Below are 24,118 nucleotides of genomic sequence, written 5' to 3'. Positions count from 1 at the left end.
CAGCAACATATTTACTAATTGCATTCCAAAAGATTTATTGAATGTTAAATCGTGTTGTCTTTGTGAGAGGGTGGGAGGGGGCATGCTTGAGATAAAGAATCCAGAGACCGGGGTTTTGCATTTTAATTAGTTACACCTGTCCCTGGTCACTGTAATGAGTATAAATTTGTTCTTCTGACTACAAACGCTTAGAAAAAGCAGATATCACACTTCTGCATCCCTGTTCTTGCCCCTTTCTGACACCTTCAATTTCCTCTATTGCTCTTTTCCCCTCCATAAGCTACATAACTTTGCATCTTGACCCAGTCCTAGGGATTCCCAGACAGTCCACATTTTCGCTCCCACCTAGCTGCCAGCCAATGAAGAACACAGAATATCTGGTATGCCTGTGTTGGGAGCTGCGAGGGAGCAAAAATGTGGATTGTCTGAGGGTCTGACGTCTGTTTACTATTATTTTTTTTCCCGATTTACGACCACACCCCGCGGGACACCCCCCTCAAACTGATCCAACTGAATTTCACAGCTGGGAGCCCCTCTGGAAAACCCCGTCTGCTGCTGTTTCGAGCAACCCCCCCATTATCGGTGACCGGCTTCCAAAACGGCGCGACTTGCCTTCACTTGCCCTCGATTTGCAAACGCATCGTGAAGTCGCTCCATGCTTGTTGGACCTTGCCTGATCGTTTACCCGCTCACAGAGATATGGTTTCACGTATCTCTTATACAGAGTAGAACGCAGGCTGATAAAAATCTAATTAAACGAGCTGCTTTTTTGTGTGCATTTGGCAGGTAGCGTACATGAGAGGCATAGCTCTGAAATGTGAAGCTTGACAGGCTTGATGTGAAAGCTGTCCTCGGCAGTGTGAAAACGGTGCCTTTCGGTGTTTTTACCAACGGAGGAACCAAAGTGCCAGTCTGTGTAGGAGTTTAGCGTTCGAGGTAGGAGCTTACTCTCTTCCTAAAGGCAGGGAGACGCCACTGATACACAATGCTGCTGAAAGGACGACACTGCCAAAAAGAGAGAAAAAAACACCGACATTGTTTGGATAACAAAACTCAAAGACAGTGATTTAAAACTGGCTGTTCCGTTAATATTTAAGTAGCTCTGCTGCACCTCTCAGTCCATATATATCCACATGCTTGGCATTTACTTCCGGGCCCCAAAAACCCACAAGCATGTCGTTGGGGTTCATTTGAGTCCTGTAACAGTTTGACTATTTAAAATGTGGTATGATATTTCATAAAATCCAATGGTTTTATAAGTTTTACAACACACAACAGGTAACCTATATTGAGTCCTGTGATATACACATGTGAGCACACGCCTGTCCCTCTTCCAGTAAGTAATTAATGTTGTTCCTGAGTATATTGGTGTCCCATGTGTGTGTGTGTTTCTGTGTGTGTTTGTATGTGATACTCAGCTTAGAGTTGTCTCCCTGTCTTCTGCTCAGTGTTTTCTGGCCTGTAAGCAGCAGATTTTGGGATTAATCAGTGTTACAGCATGGCGGCACATTGTAGATGCTGTGTCACTTTGAGTCTGTAAGCAGACCTCACTTGATGAAACGGTTGCTTTTAAAATGGAAACATTAGATCAGTGAGTTTAACCCTCTTTGTCTGGGCTACCTTTCAATGCAAGGTACATGTCGAGATGGAAACCAAGCATCATTTCAGCACTCGCCGCGAAAAAATGAGGCCGGGAAGTGCAAGAAACAGTTAGATTTGACTCGGATCTGGCTTTACGGGTCTCCCTGTTACTCACGGCCCTCTTACCGCCTCAAATAGGGAGCTAAATCGGCTCACTTACCGTTGTAAGTCACTCATTCAAATGCTCAACTAGCTGAAGGACCTGCATGGTTTCCAAAGACCAACACAGAGAGCCACTGCACTGTGATATTTTGGGGACATCTGATGTGTAATTTAAGATGAATGTTTAATAACATTTGTAAACACTTTAGGTGTAATCTTAACCTGATTCACATTACTATTTACTAATGTAATTACTATTTAGCTTACTACTGTGTAGTAAAATGTAAATGTCAGTCACAATGAAGTGGCGATCGATGTATTCAGACTAACCGTTATAAATCTTAATGATTCCTTGCTTAAATACTTGGCCAGTCCTGGTTACAAATCTCTACCTACAGTATAAATGACCTTTAATCCATACTGTGACAGTATAGGTATGTGAATTATACTGCATGGGCTTATTATTAACAATCCTACCAAAACAACTTCAGAAAGTGTTTCTCCTTTTATAATGTTTATTTATGGCGTTTGTTAATATTTAATAAGGTCAGATACATTGCAAACATTCACATTTTGTAACATACCCTAGTGGCCTATTAAGACAACAATTTAAGTGAGTTTTGTGTTCAAATAATTCAGTGTTACTGCCGCATGACTGACTTTATAGCTACTTTTCTGCAGCAGTCAAGTTATTCTGAAGGATGCTGGCTGTCGTTAGAGTCTGTTTTATTTTTTATGGTTTCCTTAAAAATGACCAGTGTTTAAAGCTCACATTTCTGTGTTTGACTATAAGTTTTCCCAAAGTGGCAGAAATGGTATTAAATATGGTCTCCGTTCCGTAGGCATTTTTGCAAGGCTACAGAATTGTGTCAAATTACGGTTAGTAAGTAAGTAGCGCTGAGGAAATGGCACTTTTGATTAATATTTTTAGTGAAAGAACATTGCTAATAGGGAATTCTTTTGGAAGAACTGCGTAAATGGTGGCAACAAAATGTCAAAATTGAGAAATAACTGCACAGTTTGCTTATTTAGGCATGACTATAGACTAAAAGTATTCGCAGCAGATAATAGTGTTGACTCAGTATGCTGTAGGGAGCTCTATACAGCCCTTTTTCTGTGAGAATTTGCAACTATACTACACTTAAAAATATTGGTTTGTAATGTAAGCATCGTCACTACAGGATCTGAGTCAACCGGGGATGTGAGATACACGTGAGGTAAGGAGCGCGCACTGGTACAGTGAGACCCAAGGGCAGCTGTGCAGTGGCTGGTACCTCAGCGCCACACTAGTCCGAATTGACCAGTGTGAGGTTTTTTTCCAGTGGCTGGAGTGCCAATCCTGCCACCTACCCCCAGTACGTTGGAGGACCTACTCATAGGGCACACATGCATGCGGCAGTGTTGAAAGCCACATACAAAAGCAACTAAAAACTAATTAAGACAACTAAAATATAACTAAAACTGAAAGCAAAGCAAAAGCGTGTCAAATACAAAAAAAAGAGTATTCATCCAGTTCTTGAGAGACACTTTGCCAGTGTCAATACAGAAAATTAAAGATACTTAATCAGTCGTTTTATGAAAATGTATGCAAAAACATTAGATGGAACCTAACTGTCTATAATTAAGAGTACAGGTTTGGAAGATGGTTTAAAGTCCTTTGTCAACTGAATAGTTTAATAGTTGAACGTGCTTGACTTAAATCGGCGGCTCAAATCCACGCTTCACTCAGATCCTGTAGTGAAAGGCATCACTGGAGAGAGAGCAATGGTCCGGGTGGGGTTTGAGCAATCTCGTTGTCACCATGGCACGTAATCACCAGCCACGGTTTATTTGTAATCACTCTCATTAGTTTCTTGCGGTTATTTAGTCATCAGCTGGCTGATTTGGAGGGGATGACGGCTGAGGCTGTGCTGTTTTGGTCGTTTGTAAAAGTTGCTGTGGCTTGTCGTCTGAGATTTTATTCCATTTAATAACTTGATAAATTAGCAGCTCTGACTTTCTATGTTACTCGAAAACACCGTTATGATCTGAGATTCTACAACCTGGTGCTCCTGCTGGCCACAGAGAGGAATAATCTCTAATAATCTCTGTTCCTCTGACTAACAGATCACGTCCTGGCAGGTTTATGTCAGCAGTGACTGATGGTCTGCCTGGCCTTGGCGTCCATGAAACGTCCATAGGCACACTGCAGCGTGGTCCTGCGCTTATGGGATGCTGCGAGGGCTCACATCTGTCACTGAGCTCCGCCGAGCTCGGTGACGGGTGAAGGCCACCACTGGCATCTGTCCTCAGCGGACTTACCTTTCGGTTCAGCGAGAACAAGCGGCTGTCCACCATAGATGGTTATGGCTGCATGACGATCCTGGTCCCAGTTCTGACACCGAACTAATTTGAGCCGGTTTGTCAAAGAGGCAGAGAGTGGGGCGTCACGTTATCGGAAACGTCCACAAACATCTTTTTGTCTCTCTGAATGTGTAGGTGAGGGAGCACGCACCGATTACAGCATGGCGCTACCCCCACTACATCAGGGATGAACTTAAGTGCAGCAGGTGATACCACAGCACCACACTAGTCTGAATGGACAGGTGTGAGTATTTTTTCCCAGTGGCTGAAGTATCAATCTTGCCACCAACTCCCAAACTTTTCCTTACAGGGCTGGATGTAGGTTAACATCATTCCCAGGACAAAGCAATAATAGGTTAAGGGCCTTGCTCAAGGGCCCAACAGAGTAGAATCACCCCAGGCATTCACAGGAATCGAACCAGCAACCTTCCGATTGCCCGTACAGATCCCTAGCCTCAGATCCGCCACTCCATCCTGGATTGTGTAGGAACTGCCATAATATCATCTATTTTAGTTCCAGTTACTGCAGCCCAAAGTCACAACCGGTTGTTGTTATTATTAATGCGCAAGATAGTAGCTTCATTTCAGGATTCCATAGCTCGTTATATTTCAATATTATAGACGATGAAACACTGAATCGTGTTTGTATCCGACCATTCGTATCTCGCATCAGAGCGCCTGCGGACCTGTGGCACCGTTTAGCCTCTCGTTAAGGCGCGTTGCTGAATCGCAACTGGTTACGATTGAAATGTGAACGCGGGTCGTGATTCGGAAATGTCTCGTCAAGCCCGTTTTATCTTGGGTCATCAGCCAGGTGACACTTAAAACCGTAGCCATGTGTCACGGCTATAACAAAAATTTATTCTCAGCTTCAAACCAGACGCTATACAGTAGCTTATGAGGAGGCCAGCTAACACCCTGTATGGAAATGCCCAACCCCCCCCCCCCCCCCGAGATCCTTTATTACGGCCCTTGAATAGCGTGTCTCCCTGGGGGAGTTAATGAGGGACATTGTAAAAGGATGTTGGTTTTACCAGTGACGTACCGCTGAACAGGCCACAGACGCCACATTCTTGCACATCCACACAAAGGCCATATAATTGTCACATCGTGAGTTATGGTGCTCTGTATCTAGCGGAATAGCCTCCAGGATTGAACACCAACGATCAGTTTGCGGTGTTCCTTTGCCTAAAACCTGAATGATTCTGAAATCTCAAATGCGTGCTTAAAATGAGCACTAAGTGGGATAGTTTAATATTCACATAAAGCAGAGGCACGAAAACCAGATATTTATAGATAAACTCGTCAAATTTCTGGAGGTAAATTATGTGTAGCACTGTGCACACTATTTTGGTTTGCTGTGTATGTAGAACAGTAAGATTTTAAACTAATTTTCTGATACTAGTTTCTGAAAAAAGGTATGTTGCACAACTAAAGTGAAATATGAAGGTTTTTCGTCACATACAGCAGTACATGTACAACATACTTATATATTACCTTATTCTGGCACCTGTGCCATATTAAATTAGAAAACTCATCTAAAAATATACAGATATAATAAAATATAATAAATATACTGAAAAAACAACAATATGACAAAATAAAAATTGACACAACTTGTGAAGTCGATCCTTTAGTTATTTTCAGAGAGACTATATACTGTAGTTTCATTTTACACTATTAATTTATAGTAAAACGGTTTGGACAAGAAGGCAGGCATTGTGTCTTTGTTTATTCAGTCGTTCTCCCCATAATTTACTCTGCACATAGAAAAATCTGAGCCGAACATCATACCTCCGAGCATCGCATCTGTTTTTTGTCGTGCCAAGGCCGATGCGTTGCAGTAATGCTTGCAAATAATAGCTGTTGAGATATATTGACAGCCTGGTCATAAACAGCTATATGTATTGACCACCTGTATCACTGGTGGTGAATCCTGGTAGGTTTAAACCAATGTTTCCCACCCAGTCCTCGCAAACCCCCGGACAGTCCACGTATTTACTCCAAAAACATGCACCACCTGGGGGACCATGAGGACCAGTTTAGGGATCACTGGTCTCAATCATGCAGCAGCAGAAGAGGGAAAAATAGAAAAATCAGCAAATGAGAATCTTGCAGGCTTTAAAATAATTTTCGATACCTGAGTCTTTTCCTACGTTTAGTAATTTTGGTTTATTTACGGTATTATGCTGATTGGGGAGCAAAGGGGAAGAAAGAGATAAGACTAAAATGACGTCTTAGTCAAGCTGCACTTTTTAACGACTTCATAAATTTAAACTGCCCTTATTCACCCCGAGACAGCAGTTAATTGGCTTTGCATTCCTGGTTATCCCACTCATCTGCACAGGGTGCGATAGCCTGACTGTTATTATTGCCATAAAAGCACGCAAGGCCATCCTAGAAGTAATCTTCCCTGATAACCTCAGTTCACATCTCTGTTATTGAATTTTTGTTGTAGGACCGCCAAGAATTGTAAAACATACACTCGTAATGTGATGGTACCCATACTTGTTTAAAATACCTTTTAAAGAGTTGTATGGCCTGCAGACAGTTAGCTATGTTGACAATGCTACAGACATTTCAGGTGCTGTGTGCTGCAAAATGGATATTTAACTTTCTTTGTACTGTAAACATTGATATTCAAGGTTAATTTGTTAAAATTGAATTAATATACATTGTTCACACTGCATTCGCTCACCAGAGAGCAATAAAACTGACTCTTTTTTGAGCCTGTCTTCCCTATTGACATCTAAAACACAGATCAGTCCACTGAATGATTTGTGTCGCCTTGTATTTTGTGCCCTGCATTGCACATCTGCTGCGAGGCTCGGGAATAAATCAGTTGTAGACCAGGCATGTCATGCTGAAAGAAGCCGACTGCAGTCATTCCAGGCTTAAGTACACCCTCCAGCCCCCTAGTTTCAGCAGTGCTGACAATGGAAGTCTGTAAGCTCTGGAATAGCGTGATCCTGTACTCAGATAAAGCTGTCTGATAAACAATAATAAATGAAGAAGTTAGCCTCCAGTAAATGAGTTTGACTCTCCGGGTTCTGATTACTGTCACATCACTCCTTAGACTTCAGTCTGGACCTGGTTCTAGGTTCATGAATAAAGCACTCCTTAGACTTCAGTCCTGACCTGGTTCTAGGTTCATGAATAAAGCTCTCCTTAGACTTCAGTCTGGACCTGGTTCTAGGTTCATGAATAAAGCACCCCTTAGACTTCAGTCTGGACCTGGTTCTAGGTTCATGAATAAAGCACTCCTTAGACTTCAGTCCTGACCTGGTTCTAGGTTCATGAATAAAGCACCCCTTAGACTTCAGTCTGGACCTGGTTCTAGGTTCATCAATAAAGCACTCCTTAGACTTCAGTCTGGACCTGGTTCTAGGTTCATCAATAAAGCACTCCTTAGACTTGGTTTTAGCTGAAATAATCCTGAAAACAACTTGAAGGAAAAATAAAATGACCGAGCACACATCCTTATGATTACATTATGATTCTGATCTACACCTTCACAAAATTTAAGACCTAGTATGGATTAATTCTCAGCATGGGTTAGTGGTTAGAGATTTACATTACTGCTATTGATTTGCATGTAACTGCTCTTAATTTACATTTCTGCTGTTTTTTTATTCTTTATTTTTCCATGCTACTAACATTATATTGAGGGAAAAAGCATCTTGTATGAACCGTAGATCCGTAGATCAGTGTTACATAACACTGCAGATCTGGGAAAACGTACATAATCACACCTGGTGTGTTACTTGTTTTTTATGTTAAGGGTGTTCAGGGTAGCAGCACTCACACAACACGGGAACGAGCGTGACGTTTATTCTCACTTATTTCCCTGCAGCCTTAACCCGTGAGATTACAGCAACTGCTCTAATACACGTATTAGCTCTTACGCTAAAATGGGAAACAAATCAGTGTAATTAATTTACTTTTAATCTAATCAATGCATTACACCATTTGCACTCTTTAATTTCCCCTCGAGTTTGGTATCTTTGACTCAGTCTGGCTTGAGAAACTGTGAACTCACATCTTGGGGAAATTTTATTTATGCCTTTGATTTAGGTGGAGTAGCTAAGCCTGGGGTGTATTTAGTATGAGCTCAAGCCTGATTTACTTTTGTTTTTAAATGTTTCCCTACTGCTGATCTTCCATGTTGCTCTGAGAAGCATTACCTAGCAATAAGGCCACTGTCTTCATCTTCAGTATTAGCCGTACTCTGGAAATCAACGTTAAAAAAGCACAGACACGGCTAAAGAGATGAACGCTCCAGTTATTGCTATGAATTTCCATATAAGTGGAGATTTAAGCCGGTAATATCTCTGGGTATCTGTCACTTTAAAAAACCCCGGGTCTCACACGCGTCACATACGGGTCTCATTTTCTTGGGGCTACTTTCCGTGAAGCTCAAAAACGTGCGGGGCAATTGCGTGAATCCCAGACTAACACAGACACCCCCAAATCCTTCAGCTGTCGAGATGTTGCTCTTCTCCCCACACAACACACACACACACACACACACTTTTTTCATCAGGGAGGGGTAGTACTGGGGTTGGTAACCAGAGAAGACATGAAAATGAATATTTGATGAGATGACTGCAGCTTCTGGCTTGCCTGTACATTTTTGTACCCAGGAGACAAAATTCTCACATCGAGTACGAGCACATTGCTGAGAAGCTCTTTCAGACGGCCAGTTTGGACTTCTGATAAAGAGAGACCAAATCCTCGCATTGGTTAAAAACAGGAAAAGTAACCTTTATTACTGTATAAATGTAGAAACATTAGACTTTAAAATTATGTACATTCTTTTTTTTCCTGCCTTGTATCCATAGGCTCCCGACCCCCTGCAACCCTGAATAGGGTAAGAGGTTTGAGAACATGGATGGATGGATGGATAGTATAGTTTAATCTGGGAAATCATTTTAATTTTTTAGCCAAAATCAAAGTGTGAAGTCTATCATGGTTACGAATTAATATCTCAAAAAATAACTCAATAAATCCCGCCCTCTCAAAAAGCCTGCACGAAGTTTGAAACAAAAGGTTGAAAAAAAAGTTTTGTCATCTCTCATGTTCAGATTGATGACGGTCCGGGCAGCTCAGCAGGTTTGGATGCTGTGTGATCAGACGGCTTCTGAACAAGGCCTTCAACACCCAGCTGATCATAAATTTGCACAAGCACATCGGAATACTTCTCTCTGCCAACCCCATCTTGCTGTCCAGAGCTTGGGGGGTGTTACAGCACAGGGTCAGCCAATGGGCAGCAGCCCTGCACCTGGAGGGGGGGGGAGTTAAAGGCCTTGCTCAAGGGTCCACAGACATGTGACTGTTCTGCTGAAGCTTAAACCAGAGTTTCTGATCACAGGCACAGTGTCTTAGCTTGCAGAACTCCTCTCCTCACCCTCTTGTACGACTGCAGCTTTTCTTGGGAGTGCCTCACACGGAGCTCAAAGGCAAGGGGGGTATGGGTGTGAATCCCAGACAAAGACGCCCCTAAATCTTTCCCCCCCACCCACACACAGACGCACAGATTTTTTTTTTTCCGTCAGCGAGGGGCCACACTGGGGCTGGTAACTAGGGAACTGCGGGGGGAAGCGCCCGTAAAATAAACTGCTGTAAATGTAGTTTTATAGAGTCATGTTTAACATGTACCGTGATTTTAGTTACATGTCAAGAAATCATGTGGCTGGACCCCTCTGGCTCACCCAGCTAAGCCTCTGTACATGTACTTCAATGGTTGTGAATCCAGGTCTCATCCCGAACTGGAAAGTCATATGGCTACTGGGCTCTTGAGCAAGACGCTTAATGGCCCAAAATGCCTCTGGGGCACCGGAGGGATGACTGACCCGACACTTAGACCCCAAGCCTGGCTTGCTTGCATTCCAGAGTATCTGTAATACTTGTGCAAACAGCTAATAAAGCCCCCCCCCCCCTTAGCTGCTGATACATCCTACTATACATCGGGGGGGGGCTTTGCTCATTTCAGCTGCTGGATTCATTACATCGTAAAGTCATCGAGTAACACCTGTTTGTTTAGCGATATACACCAGACAGGAAAGTTCAGCAATACTGCTGGAAAAATGATCTCTAAGGCAAACCTCAACAGGTACAGCTGGAAATACGACCAGACTTGTAAGATAATATGACCTTACGCAACAAAGACTATTATCCGATTAACAGCGCCCCTAAACCCAAGGAATGATTATGAATTATTTATATTAAGAGGTTCTGTTTCTGCTTGCTTGTCACACTTCAGGTATAGCAGCTACGCTGAGAAACCAGCTACTGAGATGCTTTTTTCTGTTTTGGGTCAAAAGTTTAATGAGAGCCCCGAACTTTATGTTTGTTTCGTGCAGTTTTGGGCTCATCGGGACTATTTAGGTTGTAAGATGTTTACCTGGCAGGATTGTGTTATACAATATATGGAACAGGACTGCTGGTTCTGTGGTGTAGTGGTTATCACATCCGCTTTACACGCTGAAGGTCCTGGGTTCGAGCCCTAGTACAAACAGCTTAATCTTGGGGCAGGATGCCTGGCTCAGGGGGTTAGCGTTCGGTCCCGGTGTTTGGAAGCTCGTCGACTTGAGTGTCAGCAGGATAGTCATCATCTCCACTGGGGGATTGAGAAAGGCCCTTAACCCCCCCTGGAAAGTGGCTCATCCTGCTCTCAGACCCCAAGTTCAGCTCTGTAGGTGCGTATTTCAGTAAAAAAAAAGGACAGCATGATGAGATATGTGAAGAAAGCCTTCCCTCTACTTGCAAATGCATCTCATCATTTAGAATACCCCTCCACAGCTGGAGCACTGGAGCATTTCAGCCTGTGTTTCGAGGGCTGTCAGTTCGAAGCCTGTGCCTGGCAGAGTAGCTATATCAATGTGTGGCCCTTAATCAAGGCCCTTAACCCCAACTACTCCAGGCGTGCCGGATGCTGAGGGCTTTGCTCTCTGACCCCCCCCCCCCCCCCAATCTGTCCTCACTGGTATGTTGCTTTTGACATCTTGCTTTTGAGTCCGCGCAGCATAGCATTTTTATAAGCTACAGAGCGTGCAGGTTTTCCGCCAGCGAATCGCCGAAGTGCTCAGCTAAACTAATCATTATGGTAATTTTGCCGCCGTTGCCAATCCTTTTAGTAGCATTAGGCTGTTAGGAATGAAAACCCACACACAGTGTAATCCTCCAGGATGTAACCTGAGAACAGCTGAAATGTGTTATCAGTGCCAAATCCTATAAGAGCAGTGATTCGGGGAGGGCTGAGCATTATTTTAATTTCCTTCTTGTGTGCCTGCTCTCCAGCACGGCGATACGCGATACTCAGCATCGCTTTCCACACCCGCGGCACACACCCGCTGACGTGTCTCCTTTGATCTGACGCTAACATTTTCTTCTCTTGTCTAAGAGCAGTGAAAATTTCGCTGGAGGGAGCAATCAGGTTATTACGGGATGAAAAAGTGATTGTTGACTCCTCGTGAAGGATACTAACGACCTGCGCGGAGAATTAGACAGTGTTGTCTTCTAAAGCCGCTCTGCTCCGAGCCTTCGTATCCAGCATCTTGTTCCATTCAGTCCCCCGCTAGCTGGGCAGCTTCCAGAACAATTTTCCTATTCAAAAGCATGGAGTTCTGAGAAATATCCATTGTAACCTAACGTACAGATTTGTTTTGGGAAATTTCGCAGCAATTATATAGCTACTATGAGCAACTTAGGACAAATAATAGTTAAAATGTCATCCTGACTGTTTTGCTAGCTGAAAAGAACACATAAATAAGTAATGTGAAGGTATCGTGTTCACTTTCAGCATAATTGACGTGAAAAAAATCTAGTGGACATCACACTGCATAATTGATGTGCCGTAGAATGTTTATGGATGTTATCGACCTGTGGATGGAGAGATGTGCAACACTTTCCCCACGTGTCGTACCTGGGAATCGGGCACGCTACAGTAGATCCCAGAATGGATGAGTTTGTGAAACAGCTCCTTGATCCCATGATTAGCAGTTGAGGTGAGAGGAGCAGCGATTTAGCTGGGGGTGGAGATAATCATTACGGGGTATTTTACCCAGCCAGGGGGATCTAAGAGAAAAGTGACTGTCTGTTATTAATGCATTCATTAACACCAACAACTGTTTAGTGTTTCATTCTCATGCAAAGGAGCATTCATATGTGGATACTACTGAACTGAAGAAGTTAGAAAGACACCTACAGAGGGCTTAAGGAGCTCCAGTCATCCAGTCTGCCCACCCAGAGCCTCCTGCACAAACAGCATGTTATTGGAGAAACGTCTTCTGAATTCTTCTGGATGGATTCTTCAACCAACTACAGTCAGTGGTTTAGCAGTATTGCATGTTCAAGGTTAGAATGAGAGCGAGAAGGAGATGTGATAATTATAGACTCCGCCTTGCCGTCCACATACTCTTTTAACGACGGCTTTTGCACTTAGACGTAAAATGTCCCATCCAACCAAAAAACAGAAATCAGTTGAGTTGGGTTCAAATAATTAACTATGGCATGACAAGTACGGTACCAGTCAAAAGTTTGGACACATCTAAGCTGCCTGCAAAGGAGAGTGATAGCGTCACATGACCTGGACTTTGGAGTAGTTTGACCAGAGAGCGAAGTAAAGCGGCCAGTGAGGCCAAAGAATGAAACTGGAGTGGAGGAGGCAGTAGAGTCAGCCAGTCCCTCAGGCAGCTGGGATGAAAGGCCTTCCTCGGGGGCCCAAAGGTGGCATCTCTGAGGCGACCCAGGGATTGGAACCAGCAGCCCTTTGAGTCCCAAGCTACAGAGACCCCCCCCCCCCAAACAAATTTTCATTTTTGGTCAGTGCCTAATCCTATATGAGTCATTTTATAGTTTTGATATCTTTACAATCATTCTAAAATGTAGAGAATAGAACAAATAAACCTTTCTATGTGTGTCCAAACTTCTGACTGATTGGTAACCCAATCAGAAATCAGGTGTTTTTTTTTTTCAAAAGAGAAATGACCTGCTATTGGTTTGGTTTTGGTGACATCACTCCCCTGCTATATCCATAGCGACTTGGCATTTGTGCGTCAGCAGTGCAGCGATTCCCAGTTTCTGTTCAAAATAACTGCCTCTTTCTTCATTCACACCAAAAATATGTCCCTTCCAATTCTCCAGCAACAAAATAAAAGATGGCTGACACCTGGTTTGTGGGTGGACTGCTTCTCAGCAGCTCTGCCATTAAAAATCATGACAGAAAGCACAAAATATTAACAATAAAGGGAAACATTCTCACGCCTAATAAAACCTTTGCAAAACTGCTACAATGTAGTGGGCAAAACTCTTAATTACTTAAACTGCTTTGCAAAAAAAAAAAACAAACCAGGTAATTTTGTGATGTACCTAACGACCTGCGGAATGTTGTTTTGCTTGCTGCCTGAAGAACGGAGACCTACTTCCCTGCAGCTAAAGCGTGTTTTACCTCATATCTCGTTTAAAACTTTCACACGGGCACCAGGCTTAAGGTTCTGACATGCTTGTTTTATCATTTGTTTATTATTTAAATTATTGTTCAACATTGTATGGGGAAAATAAATGGATTCTCATTCTTATTTCCTCATCCATCGTACTTTTATATTGTATCAAGGGTGAAGATTTTGGTATGGACAGTAGGGACATGTCCCTACCAGTATTGTGAGTGTACCGTGTAGTATGGACAGTAGGGACACGTCCCTACCAGTATTGTGGGAGTACCGTGTAGTATGGACAGTAAGGACATGTCCCTACCAGTATTGTGAGTGTACTGTGTAGTATGGACAGTTGGAACATGTCCATACCAGTATTGTGGGAGTACCGTGTAGTATGGACAGTAAGGACATGTCCCTACCAGTACTGTAGGAGTATTGTGTAGCATGGACATTAAGGACATGTCCCTACCAGTACTGTAGGAGTATTGTGTAGTATGGACAGTAAGGACATGTCCCTACCAGTACTGTAGGAGTATTGTGTAGTATGGACAGTAAGGACATGTCCCTACCAGTACTGTGGGAGTACTGTGCAGTATGGACAGTAAGGACATGTCCCTGCCAGTATTGTGGGAGTACCGTGTAGTATGGACAGTAAGGACATGTCCCTACCAGTACTGTGGGAGTACTGTGCAGTATGGACAGTAAGGACATGTCCCTACCAGTATTGTAGGAGTACCATGTGGTTAGGGGGGTGGGGGGGTTTGGGGCTGATTTGATCCCTACCAATGATGAAAGCAGACCTACGCCACATTCAATCTAAACCATATTAATCATGATATATCTGATACATGTTTGTGAAGATAATTGTTTTGCTGTGAAAATATGGATAGATGTTTATTTCCCACTTGATTTAAGAGGGCTGCTTGACATTAAACATTATGTGGTCTAAATTCCACGCTTGCCCCCTCCCCCCCATAAACTGAGCAGTGAGTGGTAGGCAGCAAACCCCCAATCAGTAGGCAGCGGTAAGAACAGCCTACCATCTCCTCTGGCTTATTGCTCAATTACCTGAAACAATAATATGTGTTTAATTCTGCCTTTGCATCGTTATCTAATGCATCCTCCAAAACGAGCTGCTGTGAGAAATTGTCCACGTCTAGAGTGTCCAGGTAGCTCCCGACGGAAACGCCGTCAGAGCCGTCGCTCATGCCCTGCAGGCTGTCGCAGCTGCCCCTCAGGGAGTTTTCAGGGCTGTCCAGCAGGCTGTTGAGGCTTCCGGCCAGGCTGCTGTCCCTGCTGGGGCCTTTGTCCTCCATCACCCACTTGATGGACTCAATGGCATCGTTGATCGCCAGCAGCTGCTGCATCAGCTTGATGTCGATCGCACGGAGGTGCGCCTGAAGCGTCACGGAACATGGTGCGGGCGTGTCGTTAAACAAAGGCCGGACAGCAGGTGGCGTAACGGTTAAGGACTTAGATTCACATTTGTTTCAGCACTGTAATAAAAAGTCGAACACTTAAAATATATATATAAAGTAGCTAATTAAAAAAAATGCATTGCTAAGCACATTAAATGCTACAACAGTGGAGCTGAAGAAGCTTGTTGTATTCTATGGTAAATGAGCTTCTAATCTCTGTTTGTTGGGTATGACAGTGTAATCAGGAAACCTGGAATCTTGAACAAATATGCCTATTTGCCATAAAAACGAAAGAGGGATTTTGCTTCACATTAATTACTTTAGTTTATGGGCTGGCTAAGTCTCTCATCTCGCAGCTGTTAGCATTTAATCAGTTATAGATGCTGCACAATTCACAGCCTTAAAACAGGGACACATTTTGTCATTAAAGACCGTAAGTGTCAATCCGTTAGATATGTTATTGATAAACAAATACCAAGGCGAGTGTCGGATATGTTAAAGAAGCATAATAGACGATGCGTTCAATGTAACTGCGGCTTGAGATGCAGCAGACTAATCACGCCATTGCCAGCTAAATGGAAAAGCAGCCGATTTAGCTTCAAGGCAGGAGTTAATTTCAAAGGCAATGCAGGATTCATCGCCCTCAGCTGTATTAGCAAACACCCTGCTGTCCATTGTAAGCTATTCATGTAAGCATTTCATAATATTTCAGTTTAGTCTGAGTCCCAGATGCATAATCCCAGCTAGAAACTTGCATTGCGTGCCAGTTATTTGTGTTTAAATTTCTCTCTTGTATGAACACTTCCAGCCACGGTTTTCTACACTCCTCCAAATTCTGATAAATCGTTGACCATGTGCCGTAAAACTAGGCTTGTGAGTTTTGTTTACAATTGCCTGACGTTTTTCTGAAACATTGTCATTTAAAAGCTCTCAGTTAAATTTAGGTAAGAAGGGCAGAGACGGCAGATAGTGGGTAAAGGGGGTGATTAAAAATGAAAAAGAAAAAAAAAGAAAATTTAAAAATTAAAGTTTCATTTGAAACAGCTCCAGGATATTTTGCTAAAATGCACAATAGAGACGCTAACACTGTTGTTAACATATCCTTATTGATTACTGAATTTTTTTGTGTGTTGGTCTTAGTACCAACAAAAAGCCAGTAATCATCAATTGGTTTGGGTTACGGCATTTGCTGGACTCATAAAAGTATCGCCAAATGGCGGCATATTTTAATTGCAAGCAGGTAAATTCACATTATTCACATTAAGTTAGAGTGTATTTATATTTATAACATTTAATGTGTGCTTCAGGATGTCATATCAAGCATAATAGGGAAAGTCACATTAGTTAATGATTGCTTTACTGTTATTCCTATGGTATAGGGATGCTCTCCAGTTTTGTTCATACCTGATACTTAATATTACATCGATCTGATGTCAGAACTGAATGTTAAAATATGCTGAATATAGTGTTCACGATGGGTGGATCTACCTACCATTTCTTGCCTTAGAAGGAGCACCTTGCCGTGCAGACGCCGGGACGCGCTGGCGTTGTCCCCCGGGACGCAGGGCGCTGCGATCATCTCCTCCTTGGCTTGCTTAGATCCTCCTTGCCAGATCGATCGCTTGAGACCTTCGGGTATTTTGCGACCCACCTTCGTCTCGATGTCCTTAAAATCTAGCACAGGGTTACCATCCATATCACGATTAGTTGCGAAGTGATAAAAGCTGATGATGTCCAGCGCTCTCGGTTCACGTCCTTCGCTCTCATAAGTAAATGACTTGCGGCAATAGTTTGGTTTCTGTTGCATTCTTCACCCGATGCATGATTATAACTGATATTTCACTTTAAAAGTAAATTATTTACAGTGCCGACTTCAAATGAAAGTAGGAATAAAAGAGACGGCATCCAGTGTAAAATGCTGTATTGTTTCAGATTGAGTATTTGCCTTTGTAATAGGTGCGGGGCCACGTGTTGTACCCGATAACACCGGCTGCCGACGCTCCTTCATCTGCCGAATCAGCCCTGCCCTTTATAGCATGGGGGCCCCTTCCTGGAGCCATTTACGGGCAAACTCAAGCTTTCACATTTAGGCATGTACGCAAATTTATACAGGCCCATTAAAAGGAATAAACTGACACTGTGAAACGTGTAACAACTGTGAAACCTCTCAGACTGAGTCACTCGTGCATTCCTTTAGCTATAGGTTTAAAATAAAAAGGCAGGATCTATCTATCTATCTATCTATCTATCTATCTATCTATCTATCTATCTATCTATCTATCGAACTCTATTTTTGTGGTCTTTTTATTTACTAGGTGTATAATATATTATTCAACCAATAAAAATTTATAGTCACCCCTACTGAATTTCACTTTGTAATTGTTAATGATCAATATCGACTGATTGATTCATCCATTCATTCGTTCTTTTTTTTTCTTTTTTTAAAAAAAAAATGTTTAAAGACTGAATACACTAGCACCAAATATTACACTGTCGCCCCCTGGTGGACGAGTGCGCAGAGTTTCCTTTTTCTAGGCTGGCTAATTTTCGGCCTTGAAATCATGCCAAGAGGGTAGCATTTAATCTAATGCCAATAAAATGCGTAGCTATTACAGCACAGCAGCACTGCTATCTCCGTAATGTCAGCTAACAATAAATGCATCTTACGATATTACTCGGCCGCGTATTATGTTAAACAATTGAGTGAATCGTCCGGTATTTATGATAGAATCCAACTAATTTTATTACCTGCGGTGAATACAACTTTAATATATTGGTGTAAGCGATTTGCAGCCTTCTTTTAGCAATCGCAGCACACATGGTTGGGACATAATTAAACTAAAATCGTTATGCAAACTCATTTAGAAGGTAAGGCCTGCGAAATAAAACGTAAACGTGCACACACAGTCAGTCCGGTGAAGATATTGTATTGGGTTCAAAGTTTTCGCAGAAAGGTGTGCTCAATAAACAATGCCTTTTATTATCTCTTGAAATTATGTATAACCTTTATTTATACGCTTTGAAAATGATAAGCATTGAACTGCAAAGTATGGAATGATTGTTGATGCTTTGTATGGGTAATATTACAAGAAAAGCAGGCATGCTTTTCTTACAGCATTTGAGTGAGACTCTACAGCGCAGTGATGAAGCGCTTATGCAAATGTGGGGTTTATGAAAATATGTGCAAACACGAATTGAACAGTAAGTCATTTTAATGGGCACAGCGGTGCACAGAGAAAACTGAAGACGCTTCTGATGACGCGACATAGCAAGTCAGCAGCAAGTCAGGTATGTACCGTATTAAGAAAAGGTAGGTGGCTGGGGGGGGTCTGGCATCACCAGTATCCATAGAAGTGTGCCCTAAAGGGAATCCAGCTGCGTATCTGACATCATTTCCTGTTCTTTTCTGTGGGACGTTTCAGAGCAAGTAATCCTAGAAAACAACAACAACTAATAAACATACTATTATTGAAAATGATAGATAAATAGATAGATAGACAGACAGACAGACGTCAGTGCCTCTAATCAATATTAGCTCAGCACTGGAGAAAATACTTTCACGTTTAGACAGCTTCCCAATATCAAATGCACGCAGGAGAATATCTCTCTACAGTATGTCTTACGCTTACTGGGGAGCGCGTCCATCGCCGCCATTCACCGCGTGTGTGTTAGATTCCCGTTTGATGATTCGACCTGACTCCAGATTTGACACTGTCTGTCTGTGAAATTACATGCAGGTATATCAAATAAATAGCAGTATTTCCACTACTGTCAACCAGACCCTTAATTAGCACTAATGCCTTTTCAGTGATACATTGTATCACTTATTTAAATCGTTATATTGATTAAATCATTTCGCAATTAATTAAACGAACTGCTGGAAGGGAGACTTACCTGGACATTCTTTTCCTGTATTTTAGACAGTATACAGCAATAACAGCTGCTTCCAAGAAAAGGAATATGGCCGCTGAAATTGCGCCAATCTTCCATGTCTCAATGCCAAGGACTGGAATTACAGTAATTATAATTACCATCCTGACCCACGCTAATATAAATGAATAATATTTTAAGTAAATGTATAGTGTTTGTGAGTTAAAGTGCCTGGTCCTATGACATATGTAGTACCAGTCAAAAGTTTGGACACACCCACGCATCAAGAGATTTATTTGTACTATTCTAAACATTTTTGAACAGTTATAAAGACATCACTTACAATGCCAGGAAGAGCAATCTTCAAATTGTAAGCGGTAAGGAGGACGGGAAACTGGTATTTCCTGACTTCTTTCTGTCGGGTGCTGTTCTTAAGGAATGTACCGTGATTGAGTACTTGGGACACTACATATCTGACGATCCGACGGACGATGTGGACATGCGCAGACAGGGCCGCTTATTGTACGCACAGGCTAACATGCTGATACGCAAGTTTGGGATCTGTTCTGTTTCTGTGAAAACGGCACTTTAAAAAGCGCGTATTGTACCCCTGTGTACACTGCCCATCTATGGAAGCGCTACGAACGAAGCGATATGCGGAAACTCACTGCGGCGTACAATGATGGAATGAGGTTGATGCTTAAAATGGCAAAATGGTGCAGTGCAGGTTCATTGTTTGTTAGTGTTGATGTGCCCACAAGTTATCCTGTATTAAGGAACCTCATGTACAGTTGTATGTGTTGGCTAATGGACTCTAAGAACAACATGATCTTGTCTTTGACAAACCCCATGCTGAGTTCCGTCAGGTTTTATTCTGCTTTGTGGAACTATTGGCGTTTTAGCCTTTATGTAAGACTGTAATTATTATTTATTATCCTTGCTATGGACCTAATTTTGTGTCTAACTAACATAAAAATGTAACATATATGGAATTTAGCATCAACCAAAAAACTATTCAACATAAGAAAAATGTTGTGGTGGAGGGGGTTAGTTCTATGGGTTGAGACTCAGAATGTTGTTGGTTCAAATCCCATGGTCAGCAGAGTGATACCATCATTCGGCCCTTGAGCGAGGCCCTTATCCCCAATCACCCCAGGGACTGGCAGACTCTACTGTCTCCTCTACACCAGTTCCATGAGGTGGCCTCCTGAGATGCTTTTCCAGCTGTCCTGCAGGAGGTCCCACATATGCTGAGCTCTCATTGGGTGCTTTTCCTTCACTTTCTGGTCAGACTCCTCCAAAACCATTTCTACTGTGTTTAGGTCAGGTGACCAGGTCATGTGACATGACGCTATCACTGTAGGCAGCTTGGTCTTTCTAAACTTTTGTCTGGTACTGGTATATTATCTGAAAAAGTAACTTATTTACATGGCAGGGTAATAATGGGCATTTGTACTATACCAGAATCGTCTGTGGTGTCCTCTAATAGCTCATGACTGAGATCTTCATCCTCGTTTAAAAGATTGGGGGTTGTGGTTGCAACGTCCTCCAGACAATCATCCGGGGTTGGCATGCTGGTGCTGCCATGTGACCATGGTGGTACATAAGTGTCAAGTGGAGCAGCGGGCAGATCTGTGACACAGGTTAGACATTTAGCGTCGCAGTGAAAATTGGATGGAGACCCTCTGAGTTACGGGCTAATTTGTCAAATGAAAATTGCTCTCTGCACGTGTACTTGTCATCTTGCGAAATGCATTTTGGATTAGCATTCAAAACACAATGTTAAATACATGAAAATTAGCTAGTCTGTATTTCTAATTTATTTCTTGACCCTGTGTTGGATAAGCAGTTATGGAAAACGGATGAATTGGTTTGTATAAAGCACATAATTTAACGCGATTGTAAATAAATGAGAAGCTCCTATCGGTTTGTTGATATTCTTAAATTACAATAGTTTGTGAATTTACTCTGAAGAGAGTTGGTCTTATTGTATTGTTTACACCCGTCCCCAGTGCTCTGCTTTGTGAATTTACTCTGAAGAGAGTTGGTGTTGTTGCATTGTTGGCGCCCGACCCCAGTTCTCTGGAGAACTTTCTTATGATTATGGCACATAAAAGAATTGATCCGTTAAATATTTTGGGGGAAGGGATACTTGAAAATGTCTATCCTAGTGACGCAAGAGCTCAAAATGCTGTGGCATTTGAAACCCATTTGAAACTTACCTTGTGTCTCAGTTTCACTTTCATTTGAGCCTTTGCTTGTGAAAATGTCTACCGGAGCGCCATCTCTGACCTCCAGATCAACCTCCTCTTTATCTGCAAACTCTACCTCCACATCTGATCCAACCACTTCTTCCCGATAGTTCTCAAAATCCTCCATTCCAACGTCTTCCTCGTAGCCCTCTTGCATCCCCATCCTGTCCTCCTCCTCAGACTGCCCTCCAGCCTCGTTTCTGCCATCCCCTGCGCCAACCATTGGGTCACTGCTATCGTCAACCTGATCATTGTAGTCTTCTCTGCTGTTCTTCTCCTCCACCAGAGCTGCTACCTCATCAGCCATTGCTGGAATCCCCTCCCTAGAATCAGCCCCAACCTCTTCTGTGTCTCGTTCTCCACCCTTCATCTCCACACGTTCTCCCTTCATGTCCTCCACACTGTGTTCCACTGGTTTCTCCATACTCCCATTTGACATTGTTGTGATCACAGTTGATGGAAGGTTTATATCTGCTGAAAAAGGTGTCCTGGAAGTAACAATATCTTAAAAATATAAAAAGTAACTATTAGCTCTGAATTTTTTATCTTCTCATTGAACTTTTGAGATAAGGAACACATAACGAAATGCGTAAAAATCTGGTTCTGCAAAAAGCAGAAACTACTGAACATATGAAAAGTGCTTAGAAATTATTTCACCTAAAATGCCCCAATAAAAAGATCAATTTTGGCTGATCTTATGAATGGTAAGTCTTCTAATGATTTGTTACAAATTAATCAGAATTACCAGCTTGTATTTCACAACAACAGGATTTTACTAAATCAAGTTACAAAGCTGTGAATTTCAAATATTGCCTAAAATATTCTGCGATGCACCACGCTTATATCAATAGATATTCTGGTGCATCTGTAGTTTTCTAATAAATATTGCCAAGAAAATAAATAAAATAAAATACATAAAACTATGTAGAATTTAATAAAAGGAGGAGCTGCCGTACCTTGAGACTTGCAGACGTATAAAAGTAGAATGAAGATAATTCCTTGAAGAAGAGATGTTCCCATTGCGGTTCCACGATGGCTTTTCACTCGGCCTGTATCTCGGAGCAGGTCCAGCCCACAGGTCACTCGACACACAATGATGTGAGAGCCGTTCCAGCAGCAATATGTGGAATCAGGCCCCGAAGCCATGTTGAGAATAAGCTTCGGCTGTTCTGGCTGTGCGCCTGAATGGAAAAGTCACAGATCACTGTGAGATGCTGAAGAGAATCGTATGACCAGTGTGTTAAAAGTGAAGCGGTATGTCTCACTCACAGTGCCAAGAACTGTCGGTGAGATGCGGCAGAGTCCGTCCTAAATCAGTCCAACTTCAACATGTTCTCTTTGGCTGATTTTCTAAATATGGATGCTCCCAAACCTCATCATTATTGCCCTCTACATAACTTTCCCTTTTCCGGTTCAGCATAAGATTTTGTCTCAAGGTCTTGGAGTGAATTTCTTTCATTTTCGTAAATTATTTGAAACATCCTTATTCCTGATGATTGATGTTAGTATAAGGGAGACCGACGGCCATCTTAAGGTGAGTGTTGTATCTTGAGGTAGAAGTATTATTTGCACGTTTTGCGCTTAGCATTAACAATATGTATCACAGACTTTATATGTGGATCCACATGAAATGTACGTTGTCTTGGCGAGTTCAATAATAAGCCCTTAGAGTTTAATCTAATCCTCCTTACCTTCCGTGGAACCAGGCTGAGAGAAGCCTGAATGACCCTCGTCCTTCATATCTAAAATGTACTGACAAAGGGCTCACAACCTGCAGACTGAATAATGCTTCATTACCAGTTCTGCTCATTTCCAACCCTATTTTATAATTCACCTATACCTGCATTCACTCTTCCCTTGATTCCAAACACATTTTAATTGATGGTAATGAACAGAGAAGAACTATTCAGTGTTCTGTCGACGGTAAACAAATAACATTTATGACTTGGTCTTATGCTCCAAAATAGAAAATATGATTACCGACAGCTTCATTATCTCGGTCTTAAGGGAGCCGCGTAACATTTTATTGCAGATTTTAATGAAGGAAAAATGCCGACTCATGCTTGGGTGTTGGTTCCGTGAACGAAGCGACTCCATGCTTTTCCGTCACGCGTAATAAACACGGATAACATCGCTCTCTCTGGCGCTGTAGCTGTGCTTGGGTGTCTGAGATTTAATTATATTACGCATAACCAGGGGTTAGACGCGACCCAGGTCACAAAGTCGGGCTTACGTCCCCGTGCATTCGAGCAGCTCGTATAACAACGAGAATTAGAATTCACAATACCAGACATTGAAAAGCAAATCATCATATAGTTTATTAGCAAGAAACTTAATGTTATCTGCTCATCAGTAATATTGATGATGATGACCTCACAACCCTGACCAGGATAAGTGGTTAGTATGGGGAGGGGGGGGGTTTCTTGTCCTTCTGGGTACCTGTTTGGCGCAGTCATGCATCACACCCCAAGGTCCCTCAATAATCTCTGCACATCATCGCCATCACTACCGCCGAATCACATTTGACCTCCAGAGCCGCCAAAATCCTTTGCAATCTCTCGAATTTTGATTCAGCGCTCAGCTCTGACTAGATTAGCAGTCGAGTGATTGGAGAAGCACGAATTTGAAACATTGTGACTGATGCTGCGTCAGTCACTGTCGGGTTCAACCGATGAGATCCATGAAGTATCAAATGTATGCAAGGGGAAATGAGTTAAAGGAGTAGCACCCCTTGTGCATTTTATAACCTCATATCTTATCGTTACTGTCACTCGAAGTAGCTCTGAGTATATTCACATACATACGTGGATTTTCAAGCCTACAAAGAGCAACAACGACTCCCCCAGCTGGTAGGGGAGACATGGGACATTTAGCTAATGGTTGTACCCGCTGAGGAAAGACGTACGTTAACATCATTATCCGGTTTCTTCACTTGGTGTTTCGTTAATTCTGTTTAATTTAAGGAGATCTGTTAAAGGTGGGTCTTCCTGGGTTTACTGCACCCATATTTTTCTTAGGGAAAAGGTCGATCTAAAGCAAATCATTAAAAACCCCGAAT

At 42.4% G+C, this 24,118-nt stretch overlaps 2 protein-coding genes across 2 annotated transcripts; both read right to left on the bottom strand.

Annotated features, from left to right (window-relative positions):
• Positions 1-13,594: 13,594 nt before the first annotated feature.
• LOC125720481 (leucine rich adaptor protein 1-like) lies at positions 13,595-16,999 on the bottom strand. Its single transcript, XM_048995948.1, has 2 exons — positions 16,431-16,999; positions 13,595-14,917 (listed from the first exon to the last, which is right to left on the bottom strand). The coding sequence occupies exons 1-2, from the start codon at positions 16,743-16,745 to the stop codon at positions 14,585-14,587; spliced, it is 648 nt and encodes a 215-aa protein (XP_048851905.1). The 5' UTR covers positions 16,746-16,999; the 3' UTR covers positions 13,595-14,584.
• Positions 17,000-18,266: 1,267 nt separating this feature from the next.
• si:dkeyp-118a3.2 (uncharacterized) lies at positions 18,267-23,869 on the bottom strand. The gene is made up of 7 exons (XM_048996016.1): positions 23,865-23,869; positions 22,017-22,241; positions 21,031-21,564; positions 20,270-20,440; positions 18,833-18,944; positions 18,568-18,657; positions 18,267-18,371 (listed from the first exon to the last, which is right to left on the bottom strand). Exons 2-7 carry the CDS (start codon positions 22,204-22,206, stop codon positions 18,299-18,301), a joined length of 1,170 nt encoding a protein of 389 aa, XP_048851973.1. The 5' UTR covers positions 22,207-22,241; positions 23,865-23,869; the 3' UTR covers positions 18,267-18,298.
• Positions 23,870-24,118: the final 249 nt, after the last annotated feature.

The sequence above is a fragment of the Brienomyrus brachyistius genome, chromosome 25 (genome assembly GCF_023856365.1).
Source record: "Brienomyrus brachyistius isolate T26 chromosome 25, BBRACH_0.4, whole genome shotgun sequence".
NCBI lineage: Eukaryota > Metazoa > Chordata > Actinopteri > Osteoglossiformes > Mormyridae > Brienomyrus > Brienomyrus brachyistius.
This window is presented reverse-complemented; position numbering and strand designations above follow the sequence as displayed.

Coding starts and splice junctions, on each gene's coding strand:
- LOC125720481 (XM_048995948.1), bottom strand. CDS start 16,745: ATGCAACAGAAACCAAACTATTGCCGCAAGTCATTTACTTATGAGAGC. Junction 14,918..16,430: donor TCCTTCTAAGGCAAGAAATG/GTAGGTAGATCC, acceptor GTGACGCTTCAG/GCGCACCTCCGTGCGATCGA.
- si:dkeyp-118a3.2 (XM_048996016.1), bottom strand. CDS start 22,206: ATGGCTTCGGGGCCTGATTCCACATATTGCTGCTGGAACGGCTCTCAC. Junction 18,658..18,832: donor TACAGGAAAAGAATGTCCAG/GTAAGTCTCCCT, acceptor GTAATTTCACAG/ACAGACAGTGTCAAATCTGG. Junction 18,372..18,567: donor GGCGATGGACGCGCTCCCCA/GTAAGCGTAAGA, acceptor GTTGTTTTCTAG/GATTACTTGCTCTGAAACGT.